This window comes from Mustela putorius, unplaced genomic scaffold (assembly GCF_011764305.1).
Source record: "Mustela putorius furo isolate JIRA1106 unplaced genomic scaffold, ASM1176430v1.1 tig00003988_pilon_pilon_pilon, whole genome shotgun sequence".
Lineage (NCBI taxonomy): Eukaryota > Metazoa > Chordata > Mammalia > Carnivora > Mustelidae > Mustela > Mustela putorius.
Window position 1 is genome coordinate 14,045,996 of NW_025422127.1, and position 13,659 is coordinate 14,059,654.

The window sequence follows — 13,659 nt, forward strand, 5'->3', positions numbered from 1 at the left end:
CAGGTCACCCATGCCAGGGTCTACAGCCTTTGGAGCCCAAGCACCCTGGGGATCCCTAAGAGGATTTCATCACACACCAAGATGCAGGCGCCAGGCTGGTGGGGACTCCTGGCCCTCCAGGCATGAAGAGTGGGCTTTGCACACCGGACTGCGCAGGCATTTCTGTAGGGGCTCATGGACAGGCAAGGCCTTACGTGTATGTGTCACTGGATGCAGGAAGAGCCTGGGGCAGCTAGGGCCCAGAGGGCTGGGCCCACAGGTCCCTGTCCACACTGGTCACTCCTCTGAGCCCCTCACAGAGAGGTGGGCGAGGGGGAAAAGCTGTGATTGTCATATGCCCAGCCAGGAGGCTCCAGAGGGCTCCAGACTGGCCATGGCCACTGGTACTGTTACTTAGATCTTTCAGTCAACAAAGCTAGGCAGCTGGAGCCACACCTAAGCAGCTGCTCCTCTCCACAAACACATGAGGCGGGCCAGGGACCTGAGCAGGATGATGGAGGCCATCACCAGCCACCTAGAAGCCAGAGGTGTCCTCTGGTGGCACAGACTTGCACACAGGGGAGACCTGTACTCAACACTCCCCTTCTAGGCACAGGTGAGGAGGCTGGACCCCACCAGCTGGTGACGAGTGGCAGTGGAACGCAGTGACAGTCCCCACATTAGTACCATCATCATGGAAGACTTCGAAGGTGCCATGCAGGGGCGGCCACACATGAGCGCGAGCGCCAAAGCCTTCCCAGGGCGGGCATGGCATTCCAACCTGCCATGGCCTCACCCTACAGGGGGTGTCCCTATACCTCCCTGCCCGCCAGGCACAGACCTCTCTCCCACCTTTAAAGCAACTTATTACACTACAAGTCCCATTAGTCATTCCAACATTAGCATAAATAAGACAAAACTTTAGAGGTATGTTTAGGCACCTACAGGGCCTAGACACTTTGATCCTATGTAGACAGACTCGAGCTGTAGAACGTCCTGAATTAGGTAACATGCACATGAAACTGCAAATAAGAAAGCAAGAGATGTAGAGGTTCTAAGCTGACCAACAATGACGATCACAGCAAATAATAACATACGACTGTTCATTTATTTCTTCCTTCGTTCAAATACTTAGGGAAGGATTAGTACGTGCCCAGCCCTGTGCTAGGAACTTCTGATATAATGGTCATCATAAACAAACTTGGCTTCTGTTTTCAAGGAGCTTAGCCTAGTGGAGGAAACAAACATAAACCAAATCACTGAAAAACAGAATTAATGTGTAGCTGAAAACTGGGACGAGTGTTGTGAAGAAAATTGTGCTGTAAACACTTGAGGTCTCTAAGGCCCAGCAGCATGTTCAGATCTGTATTTTAGAATAAAAAGAAAAATCTTATACTTAACCGAAATTACAGTGCAGAGAGGTATGCAAGGCAGCAGGACCATTACTACATAAAACACAATGTTAACATTCTTCTAATTCTTAGGAAAGGTGCCAAGGAATTTTCAGTGATTAGAAATCCAAGGCCAGTTTTATGGCTGTGCTCCTGGAAGCACTTTGGTCTTGCCAGAGCCCAGGGCCTTGGTTTAGCAAATATAACCTCCAGACACTGCTTAGTAACATCAAAGCCTTTTCCTTGCCTGCCCCCATTCCAGGACCCTGCCAAGACTTCAGAGTCCAGACTATTAGCATCACAGTCAGTACAACCGGCCACATGTTTCAAAACAGGAGGGAGACTCCTGATTCACTCACCTGGTTATCTAGTTTCAGCTGTCGAAGCTTCATGGTCTCATCTTCAAAGGCACTGTTTAAAAAAAAAAGAAGAAGAAGAAGAAGAAGAAAAAAGGAGTATGTAAAGAGAAAACCCTGTTAAGATTATGTCAATTTCATCTTTTCCAAGTATCTACTCCTTTGGGCTGTTTGGAACCAACTGATTCTACGTTAGGGACAGCATCGTGTCTAGATGTTACCCACACTGACTGAAGGAGGACTTGCCATCCTTAATGCCACACTTACTCCACAGAGGACCTCAGGAGACTGAAGTACCCAAAGAGTTAAAAAAAAAAAAAAAAAAAAAGGGTGCCTGGGTGGCTCAGTGGGTTAAGCCGCTGCCTTCGGCTCAGGTCATGATCTCAGGGTCCTGGGATTGAGTCCCGCATCGGGCTCTCTGCTCAGCAGGGAGCCTGCTTCCCTCTCTCTCTCTTTCTCTGGCTGCCTCTCTGTCTACTTGTGATTTCTCTCTGTCAAATTAATAAAATCTTTAAAAAAAAAAAAAAACAGATGTGTGTGGCACGTGGGTGATCAGTCGTTAAGTCATGATCTCAGGTTGGTGAAATCAAGCCCCACGTGGGCTCCAAACTGGCCATGAGGCCTGCTCAAGATTCTCTCCCCACCTCTCCCAATCCCATCCCCCTCCCAAATAATTAAATAAATCTTTAAAAACAACCAAAAATAAATAAATAAAAGGATGTAGGACACAGACCCCCATGCATGCAGGAATTTTTTTTAAAACGATATGTTGAGTACTTACTATAGGCCAGACACAGTGAAGTATCTTATATGCATTATTTTATTAATTCCTCAAAACTACCCTCTGAATTGGGTACTATTATTTTTCACACTTTGAAGCTGGAGAAACAGACTTGGAGGGTCATACATAAGGTTAAACAGCAGAAAGAGACCGTAATCCAGGTCTCTTTCCAGAGTTTAAAGTCCACATAAAATTGAAATACATTTGTCTCCTTCTTTGCAGCTAGTTCTAGGAAAGAGAGAATGAGAACTACAATGGGGCTCAGAGCTGCTCCCAGATATGTCAAAGTGGCACACTGATAATTCTGAAAGAAAGTTTACTTGAGAAACAACCAGTCCAAGCACATTCTGACCCTCCTCTCTGTCCCCTTGAAAGCAGGAAATAAATTTCCCATGTGACAGGTGCCCTCCCTGCATCAGGAGGTAAAGAAACATCCTTATCACCAGGGAGAGAGAATTCGAAGCCCAGAAGTCAGTGTACACTGACACATTAGTACCCAAGACTAAGTTTCTTTGTCTTGTCAGTTCTTCACAAATTTATTGTTTCTGTTTCTAAAAGGTACATAAACCACCCGCTTTGGTTATTTCTTAGGCCCATCTATAAGAGCTCCATACCTACAAAATAAAATTTTTTTTCTCCTGTTAATCCTGTTAAATTATGTCAATTTAATTATGAGATCAGCCAGCAGAACCAAGATGGACAGGGTCAAAATCTCCCCTACCCCAACAACTATGTATAGTATCTTACTACAGCTCACTGATTCCCTTAAGATCTAGGAAAGTCATTTAATTTACTTTTCAAGTTTGCCATTAATAAAACATGATGCCAGTCACGCAAAGACACTCTAAGTATGGATGAACAGACAAGACTTAATACCACCAGGAGACAGATTTGTTTGATGGAAGAAAACAACGACGACAAAAATAGAATCAAATTACTGTCTCCAAATCCTTTTGAACTTTTCAAAAACTCTCTCAGAAGCTAGTTCTATTTTTTGAAAAATTTCTAATTTAAGATTTTATTTTGTGACTCAGCATTTTTGGAAAGAGTAAAGTATGAAACAAGGCAGAAATGTGTCTCAATTATTATTATTTGTAATAACTATGATTTGTATTACAAATTTTTACTGGGAGCTTACTGTCAGAAAAACTATAAACACTAGCTCCTTTTTTAGAAGACAGATTCCATGGCTACAAAAGGAAGCATGGCTTTTTCTGCATTTGAGGTAAAAAATACCAAAGCGTCTATCCGTGGCTTAATGGTTTACCACTCCCTTCACATATTTTTAGAAGGTGCATTTTCATAATGCGTAGCAACTTAGATACATACTATCTCCAAGGCTCCTCCTGCCTACTAATCTGTAAACAGATTTAATAACCCCTTAGACAAAAATATAGATGACATTCTGGTTGACTGACAGTTCCCCTCTATTAATTTCCTTATAAACTATATGCTTAAAAAAAAAAAAAGCTCGGTATTCAAAATAAATCATCTCCTTTTCCCAGTTCAAAAGACAGACAAACAGGGGTGCCTGGGTGGCTCAATCAGTTAAGCATTAGACTCTTGAGCTCAGCTTCGTCTTAAGATTTTATTTATTCATTTGAGAGAGAGAGCATGAATGGGGGGAAGAGGGAGAGGGACAAGCAGACTCCTCGCTGAGCCAGGAGCCCGATGTGGGCCTCAATCCCAGGACCTGAAGATGATGACCTGAGCCAAAGGCAGACACTTAACCATCTGAGCCACCCAGGCACCCCTCAGCTCAGGTCTTGATCTCAGGGTCATGAGTTTGAGCCCTATATTGGGCTCTGCTCTGGGTGTGTAACCTACTTAAAAAAAATAAAAGGGAAAAATAAACAAATAAAAATGACAGATATGATATAACCATGCCTTGACTCTGTGGGCTCCTAACCTTTCTCCTAGATACGTTCCTGTTTTTCTTAGTGTTTTTAATCCTCATTCATATATTTTAAAATCCTAGCTTTACGAATATAGTGCTAGAATATTATTAGTATTCAGTGGACATCAGTATAAATTTGAAAAAATTCTACATAAAACAACTAAGATGGGGAGCCTGGGTGACTCAGTTGCTTGAACGTCTGACTCTTGGTTTGGGCTCAGGTCAAGATCTCATGCGCCGTGAGAACCTGTTAGCCTGCATCAGGGCTCTGTACTCAGTGGGGAATCTTCCTGCAGATTCTCTTTACCCCTCCCTTTGCCCCCAACCTGTACTCTCTTCCTAAAATAAATATAAAATAAAATAACCTTTTTCTTTTTAAAGAAAATGACCAGGACAAAAAATTATGAATATACATATGTATAGGAAAAAATATGAATATACAGGAATGGGTAAGGTAGAATAAAAATGCACTTATATACTAGTATTTTCAACAGTTACTGCTATGAATTTTGTTTTTCCTCTACCTCACTCTGCTCTCAATACTACATCACAATTGCAAAATCCCCTGGCATGGAAAAAAAATCATCCTGTCCCACCACCTTAGCCCCCCCCCCACACACACACACAATGTTAAAAACCTCAATTATGGTAAATTCTGACACACAACTGAAGTCCTCAAACATTTCTCTTGAGGCCTCTAATAGTGAGGAAACCAGGTGTATCTTCAATGCCTATCCTGACACCACTTAATTCCTTTCATCAAGCCTGGGCAAGCTGAACAGACAATTTAAATAAACAGGTTTTGTTCTGACCTGAACAAGAGAGGCACTAAAAAGATGCTACATCATTGTAACAGGTAGATACCTACTATACATCAAAGCTACACTTTCTTTGAGCTCTTCCTTTCAATTATAATTTAGCAGAAATGATATATTTTATATATTTATATTAATCTAAACTAGAATTTCTAGTCTAACCTGGAAAATGATCTTACTAAATTTCCATTTCCTCCTTTAGTACTCTCTCCTTTCTTTCAAACAAAGTTGTTGAATAGCCAGCCTAAGCGAGCCTGGTTAGTAAATCAACACAAAACAGAAAGAATCCCTACAGAGTAAAAGAAATGGAATTACTATGTTTCCTCCCATTTTTCTCATGGAAAATTTCCCACTTACTTCACACATCAGGGAAAGTCCTAAACATACATGCTAGAAAAACAGACCCAACATTCAAGTGTGGCACATAATTATGCCCAAAGAATATCATTCTCTTGAACTACTAGTCTCCATTATGTTTAGGAGCATCATATATATAATATCATGTAGCATAATATATATTTAACATATATATAATGCAAGGCTCACCACAGTAAGGATAGTCACCATATCCGTCACCATAAAACATTATTACAATATTACTGGCTATATTCCCTTTGCTATACTTTTTATCATCATGCCTTATTTTATAACAGGGTTTTGTATCTGTGAATGTTCTTCACCTATTCACCCTATTATTTCTTTAATTGAAAGGATTTTTGAGATAATACATGTGTTAAGAAGACAGTTGGTGCCAAACCCTTTTTGTATGATTTTTTTCTCTTGCTAGTGTTTTTCTTCATTGATTATAAAAACAATGCATACTCATTTTGTATATTTTGAAAAAATTTATAAAGAAAATGAAAGTCTCTTCATAATCCTACCATCTTGAGATACAATCCCTGCTAACAAGGAAACAAACATCTTTTTGGACTATTTTAACTTAAGATTATATCATAAGCATCTCTTATGTTTTAGGTTTTTGAAATATAATATTAAGCCGCTATATAATAGTCCATCACACGGACATTTCATAAATTTTTTTTCTTCATTTTTTTATTGTGGTAAAAACAGGTACCATAAAATGTTACATTTTAACCATTTTTAAGTTCAGTGGTATTAAGTACATTTACATTGTTGTTTGCATACAAATTTTTATAGCAGCAATATTCACAAGAGCCCAAAAGTGGAAACATCTCAAGTGTCCATCAGCTAATGAACAGGTAAACAAAATCTGGTTTATCTATACAATGGGGTATTATTCAGCCATAAAAAGGAATAGCTACTGAAACATGGGAGAACCTGGAAAACATTATGCTACATGACAGAAGCCAATCAACAAAAGACCACACATATTGTATGATTCCATTTATTTTTCAAGATTTTATTTATTTGACAGAGAGAGAGAGAGAGAATGAGCAAGGGGAGGGGCAGGCAGAGGGAGGGAAATGGGTTCTGGGTCATGACCCGAGCTGAAGGCAGACGCTTAGCCAGCTGAACCATCCAGGTGCCCCTATATGATTTGGTTTTTTGAAATGTCCAGAACAGGCAAATTTATAAAGGCAGAATGTGGATTAGTGATTGCTTACAGTCTTGGGGGGATGAAAGTTGGGGGATTATAGCTAAAGGGCATGGAATGTCTTTTTAAAGTGATGAAAATGTCCTAAAGTTAACTGTGGTAATGGCTGCACACTTTAGTGAATATATTAATAACCAGTGAGGTATATCTCTTTTATTTTTTTTTAAGATTTTATTTATTTGACAGAGATCACAAGTAGGCAGAGCGGCAGGCAGAGAGAAAAAGGAGGAAGCAGGCTCCCTGCCAAGGAGAGAGCCCGATGCGGGGCTCGATCCAGGACTCTGAGATCATGACCTGAGTCAAAGGCAGAGGCTTTAACCCACTGAGCCACCCAGGCGCCGAAGTGTGTCTATTTTAAAGGGATGTATCGTATGGTATATGAATTACATTTAATAAAGCTGTTATTATACAGCTTTAGATATAAAAAAGTTATATATACAAATTTTTTTATATATAAAAAAGTCCATGAGTCTAAACTAATTCTAAATAAATAAATGGTATAACAAAAATCTTCATTACAGAATAATGCCAACTAATAAATATAGAATGAATAATAGAAGTAGACTATCATGACTTTATAACTACCATATTAATAATTGACTCTTGCAAGAAACATTGATGGATTCTATTACCACTGAGTGAAGCAGGGTAGTCAACACAATCTCAAGTATCTTCCCCACAGATTATATTAATTACAAAGAGGAAAAGGTAACATTACAATGAGGAAATCTGGCAGGTATCACCTTAACCAAATGAAGGGATACAGCAACTATGAGGGGACACACTGACACACTGACACACCTGATGTGATGTACTGAAAAGAATACATACAATATAATATATGCAACATTCCTGCCAACAATGTTTGTTCTAAATCTATTCAAGAGGAAACAAACTAAGTGGAGGGAAATTCTGCAAGACAACTCTCACGATTCTTCAAAAGCATCCTTATTGAAAGAGACAATAAAAACAGCTCTAGGTTAGAGTGGAAGAGATTTAAGAGATTTCTGGCAAGAAAATATAATACAGAATCTTTCAATTACAGATCAAAACATACAGTGAAGACTACTGTGGGTGCACTGGGGATATCTGACTATGAATGGCACATCAGACCAGGATTATCAGTATATTCACGTGAAGTGTCCCACATGTGATAATAGTATTGTGGTCTTGTAGGAGAGCGAATAAGGTAGAAATAATGAGGGAACAGGAACTGGGTAGTATGGATAGGGGAGCCACAAGTCTCTGAGTATCCATGAGTCTATAATGATACAGATAAATAAAATGAATGAAAGAATGAATGAACCAAGAAGAAGGTACAGCTCTTCCTTACAGAAAAAAAAAAAAATCCAATTAAAAAAGATAAAAGGAATGATGGAAATAGAAAGTCACCAAAGTCAAACACCACAGTAATAATTACTACAGGCAAGAATCATCAATGGCTGCTAAAATTAGTGGGTGAAAATACGATGAGAAACAGGTTATCTGCATAGTCTCAAAGTATCTGCCCATAAGATAATTACTGATTCCAATGGGAAACATTAGAAACTTCACAGTGGAGAAACCTGGAAGACAGGACCTTACCTAAGGGATTAAGATTAACATCACCAGTAAGAAGACAGAACAACACAATGTTCCTCCTGATATGATGTGGCAAGAAAGGCACAGAATCATGTTGGCAGTTCTTGCCAAAAATGTACAACCTCAATTTAATCAAGAGCAAAGAGCAGAGGAACCCAATCTGAGAAAACCGCCAACAAAATAAATGGCCAGTGCTCTTCAAAAGGGTGAAGATCAAAAGGGAGGAAGGGGAGTGGGAGTTACAGATTCCAGTTAGGGGATGAGTAAGTCAAAGTGATGAAAGGTCCAGCATAGGGAATGGAGTCAATGGTACTGAAACAGCCTTGTATGGCGACAGACGGGAGCTACACTGGTGGTGAGCAGAGCACAGAGTTGTTGAATCACTATATTGTACGCCTGAAACTAACGGAAGACTATGTGTCAACTCTACTTTGATTTTTTTAAAAAGCCTCAGGTTTTTTAAACCTGAAAGAGAAAGAAAGACTGAGACACAACGCAGGTTGAAAAAGGTTGGAGAATACTAAAGAGATGTGACAATTAAGTAGACTACAGGATTCTGGATTTGGATACCAAACTATAAAGAGACATTAGTGAGAAAACTGGCAAAACCCCAAAAAGACCGGTGGATTAGTTAATGGTACTGAATCAGTATTAACGTCCTGGTTTTGGTAAATTACTATGATTATGTAAGATATTAACAACAGGGGAAACTTGGTCAAGGAATTCTCTTACATTTTTACAACTTCTTTGTACATCTAATTTAACAGATTGTTTAAAGTGAGATACTAAAAAATAACATTAGTAAGCAGTGACTGTAGGTGAAGGGCATAGGTTATCAATATACTTTTCTTTCTAGATTTCAGCATATTAAACTTTCTTCAAAATAAGAAATTAGAGGGGAAAAAAACAAGGAATCAGACATTTTGTGTAATGTGCATTTCACAGCACACTTAAAAATCCACATGCCCTTTAATCTAGTGCCTAATTTGCACACACAATATGTGTGGAATTTCTAAGGAGATGATATGGAACAATAATGAAATTTGCCCAAGACAAATGCCTAAGACACTTAGAGATTAAAACATTATTCACTGAATTGCTAGTCTAGAGCTATACACAACAAACCATGTTGCCAAATAGTTTGAAGCATTTGGTTTTGAAGATTTTATTTATTTATCTGACAGAGAGAGAGAGAGAGAGAGAGAGAGAGCGAGCACGCACAGGCAGGGGGAACAGCAGGCAGAGGGAGAAGAAGCAGGCTCCCTGCTGAGCAAGAAGCCCAATGCAGGCTCCATCCCAGGACTCTGGGATCATGACCTGAGTGGAAGGCAGATGCTTAACCGACTGAGCCCTGCAGGGTGCCCCAAGTTTGAAGCATTTAATAACGTATTGATGACCTACTAGAGTCTATGATTACTTTACATTTTTAACATTCTTGTCAATTTCTCTCAGCATGCCAAAAAAAAAAAAAAAGGAATAAATTTTTCTAACACAAAAATCCATTGCTGCTATCCAGTCAGGGGAGGCTTCTTGCTGCCTCCTACATGGGGCCAGATAATAAGGATGCTGTAATCAGCACTTAGCTGCAATTTGGCCAGTGATACAGGAAGCGAAACAGCCTCCTTCTGTGGAGGGAGTAAACACTGTCCCTGCCAGGAATGCAGCCTGCTAAGACTTGCATAACTGAAGGCTGTGAGCAGCTCATGGCTTTTCTCATAGTAACTTGAGTGAGCACTTCCTTTACTGATTATATTATGGCTTCATAACATCACAAATGATACTTTTTAGTTTCAGGAATTAGTTAAGAAGAGAGAAAGAAAGGCTTCCCCTATTTTATTTAAATAAATGCAATAAATGCCAATGTGGATTGATAAAGGGGACAACTTGGAAGGCAATTCATTTATTTTAGTTTGAGAAATTCCTAACCGTAAATCTTTAGTCATTAGCTGCCTGTATGAAGTTACAATAAAAACAATTTATGAAACTCTGGTCCAACTCAATCAGAAATACATGTATTATGTGTGATAATGAATTATTAAAAAGGTGATATTACAGTAAAGATGGAGGGGAAAAGGTTGAGTAACTGAAGACAAGTAATTACATAAAGCAATGTCATTTTTTAATTCTTACATCTAGTCATTATTCATACTTAATCAAAGATTTGACTTAAGTATTTGATAAATACCAAGGAATAGAATTACTGGATCATATAGAAGCTCTATTTTAATTTTTTAATTTTTATTTATTTGTTTGAGAGCAAGAGTAAATAAGTTGGGGGAGGGGTAGAGGGAGAGGGAAAAGCAGACTCCCCTCTGAGCAGCAAGCCTGACATGGGGCTCGATCCCAGGGACCCTGGGATCATGACCTGAGCCAAAGGCAGACGCTTAATGACTGAGCCACCTAGGCTCTATTTTTCCCACTCCCACTTCTGCGAGAAAAACTGTAGGTTTGGTTATGTCTTTTACTTAAATATACATACTAAAAATCAATAAAATCAACAAACTGGACTTCATAAAAATAAACGCTTTAGTGAGACTACATCAAAGTAAAAAGTTTCCACACAGCAAAGGAAAAAATAAACAGAATAAAACAGAATAAATAGAACATTCCTCCCTATTGAATGGGAGGAGAAATTTGCAATCATATAGCTGATAAGGGGTTGAAATCCAAAATATAAAAAGAACTTGTATGCAAACCACCCCCCTAAGAATCTGATTTGAAAACAGGCAGAAGGGCGCCTGGGTGGCTCAGTGGGTTAAGTCGCTGCCTTCGGCTCAGGTCATGATCTCAGGGTCCTGGGATCGAGTCCCGCATCAGGCTCTCTGCTCAGCAGGGAGCCTGCTTCCCTCTCTCTCTCTGCCTGCCTCTCCATCTACTTGTGATTTCTCTCTGTCAAATAAATAAATAAAATCTTTAAAAAAGAGAGAGAAAAGAAAACAGGCAGAAGATCTGAATAGACATTTTTCCAAAGACAGACAGATGGCAACAGGTACATGAAAAAGTGCTCAATATCACTGATCATGAGAAAAATGCAATTCACCACCACAGTGAGATACTGCCTCACATTTGTCAGAACAGTTAGTATCAAAAAGACAAAAGGGGCGTCTGGGTTGCTCAGCTGGTTAAGCGTCTGCCTTCAGCTCATATTAAAACCACAATGAAATGTCAATACATAACCACCGGAAAGGCTAGAAATTAAAGATTGACCACCAGTGTTGGTGAGGATGTAGAACAACGTGAACTCACGTGGCTGATCAACCGGCAGGTGTGTGCAAAATGTGCAACCTCTTTCAGCTACTTTTGAAAAACTGTCAAATATATACCCACTATTTGATCCAAGCACTCCACTCCAAAATTCCCCTGAAACATGAAAGCATATGTACACACACACACAAAAAAAAAGAAAAGAAAAGAAAAGAAAAAATGTATCTATGGATGTTCAAAGCAGCTTTATTTTTAAATATTTTAAGCAGTTTTATTTTTATTAGCCAAAATGTGAAAGTGACCCAAATGTCCATCATTGGATGAACAGATAAATTTTATGAGAAATACTATCTGGCCCTAAACAGGAGAAAACTACTGATACACATGACAAAAATGGATGAATACCAACACCATTCTGCTAAGGACAAGAAAGAGAACACACTGTAGGATGACACTTACGTAAAATTCTAGAAGACACAAACTGATCAACAGTGACAAAAAGCAGGGGGTATCTGACAGTGAGAAGGAAGGACGGATTATAAAGTGGCAAAAGGAAAATCTGGGGGATCATTATCTTGACTGTAATGATGGTATCACAGGGGTATATGTATGTCAAAACTCATCAACATGTACCATTTAAAATTTTATTTGTTTATTTGACAGATAGAGATCACAAGTAGGCAGAGAGGCAGGCAGGGGTGGGATGGGGGTAGGGGGCGGAGCAGGCTCCCTGCTGAGCAGAGAAAGTGATGTGGGGCTTGATCCCAGGACCCTGGGATCATGACCTGAGCCAAAGACAGAGGCTTTAACCCACTGAGCGACCCAGGCGCCCCATACATGTACACTTTAAATGTGCAGTTTGATGTATGTCAATTACACCTCAATAAAAGTGTTTTTTAAATCCACCTACAAAGGGAGTTAAACAATTAATTCAGTCCAGTTCCGACTACAGCATGAGTGTCAACATAATGTTACACCAACGCAAACTATATATATTAAGCTTTTACAAACTATAATGATGAAAAGTCTCCAACATATTCAATGTTAAATCTAACTGCAATGTGCTCCCACACACATTCTTCAGGCCTTTTATAAATATTTGGAAATAAAGATCTAAGATCAGGCTTGCCTCAAAAATATGCACAATAAACAAGCATGCAAGTTGGATGGGCCCCTGCGGGCCCAGTTGGAAGAGCATGTGACTCTTGATCTTTGGGTCGTGAGTTCAAGCCCCATATTGGGTTGTAGAGATTACTTAAATAAATAAACTTTAAATTTTTTTTTTAAAAAGCATGTAAGTTGGAGAATAAAACATATCATATGAATTAGATTTTAGCTACTCTGTTACTCCTCTCTCAAGAGGGCCCAAGGGCCACACAGAGGCCTTTTCTCATTCTCCTCTCCAACCATACTCATAAAAATACACGTGCTTCCTCTCCCTTCCTATCACAGAAGACGTTCCTCCCCATAAAGTAAACTCTGATACTGGAGAACTGATTCTGGCCCATTTCCCTAGAATTACAACAAATACTGCTCCTCCCTCTCCAGCTTCTCCATCTCTAGTAGCTTCTTTCCTCGGCTCACAATTACTCTTTAAAAAGCTGCCTTCCCAGACCTTATCTATCTCTACTTCCCATCATCATCAAATAACTTCAGGATAACCAACACTTCCTGTCACTATTCCAACTATAATTCACTTCTCAACTCATTGCAGTCTGGCTCTATTCCCTCATTCCCCTGAAACTTTTCCTCCCATTGCCAAAAATAATAGCTTGTTTTCACCTTTCATTCCTGCTTGACTTGCTTGAAGTATTTAACAAAAATAACCACCAGTTCCTTACTGAAATTTTCTCCTCTCTTGTTTTCTTGAAATCCCCATTGTTCTACTCTTACCTAACTGTTCCTTTCACTAAATTCAGTCAGCAACTCTTAAGCGTGCCCTACATACCAGGCACTGAGGTAGGCACTAAGGATACAGGAATGAACAAGGAATTAGCCCCAGCCATCACAATACTTATACCCCTTTACTTTCCGACCTCTTCTGTTGACCATTATTCCATTTGGGATTACATGCTGATC

The 13,659-nt window shown here is 39.4% G+C and overlaps 1 protein-coding gene across 6 annotated transcripts in view; it reads right to left on the reverse strand.

Annotated features, from left to right (window-relative positions):
* Nucleotides 1–13,659, reverse strand: part of TULP3 (TUB like protein 3) — a 65,695-nt gene that overhangs the window by 28,269 nt on the left and 23,767 nt on the right. For all 6 annotated transcript variants that reach the window (XR_006604270.1, XR_006604269.1, XM_045071693.1 and 3 more), the window contains one exon: nucleotides 1,730–1,781. Coding sequence is in view for 3 of the 6 variants with exons in the window: in XM_045071693.1 (XP_044927628.1) it covers nucleotides 1,730–1,781 (52 nt within the window). In the remaining 3 variants the exon portion in view is untranslated. The remainder of the gene's footprint in view (nucleotides 1–1,729; nucleotides 1,782–13,659) is intronic.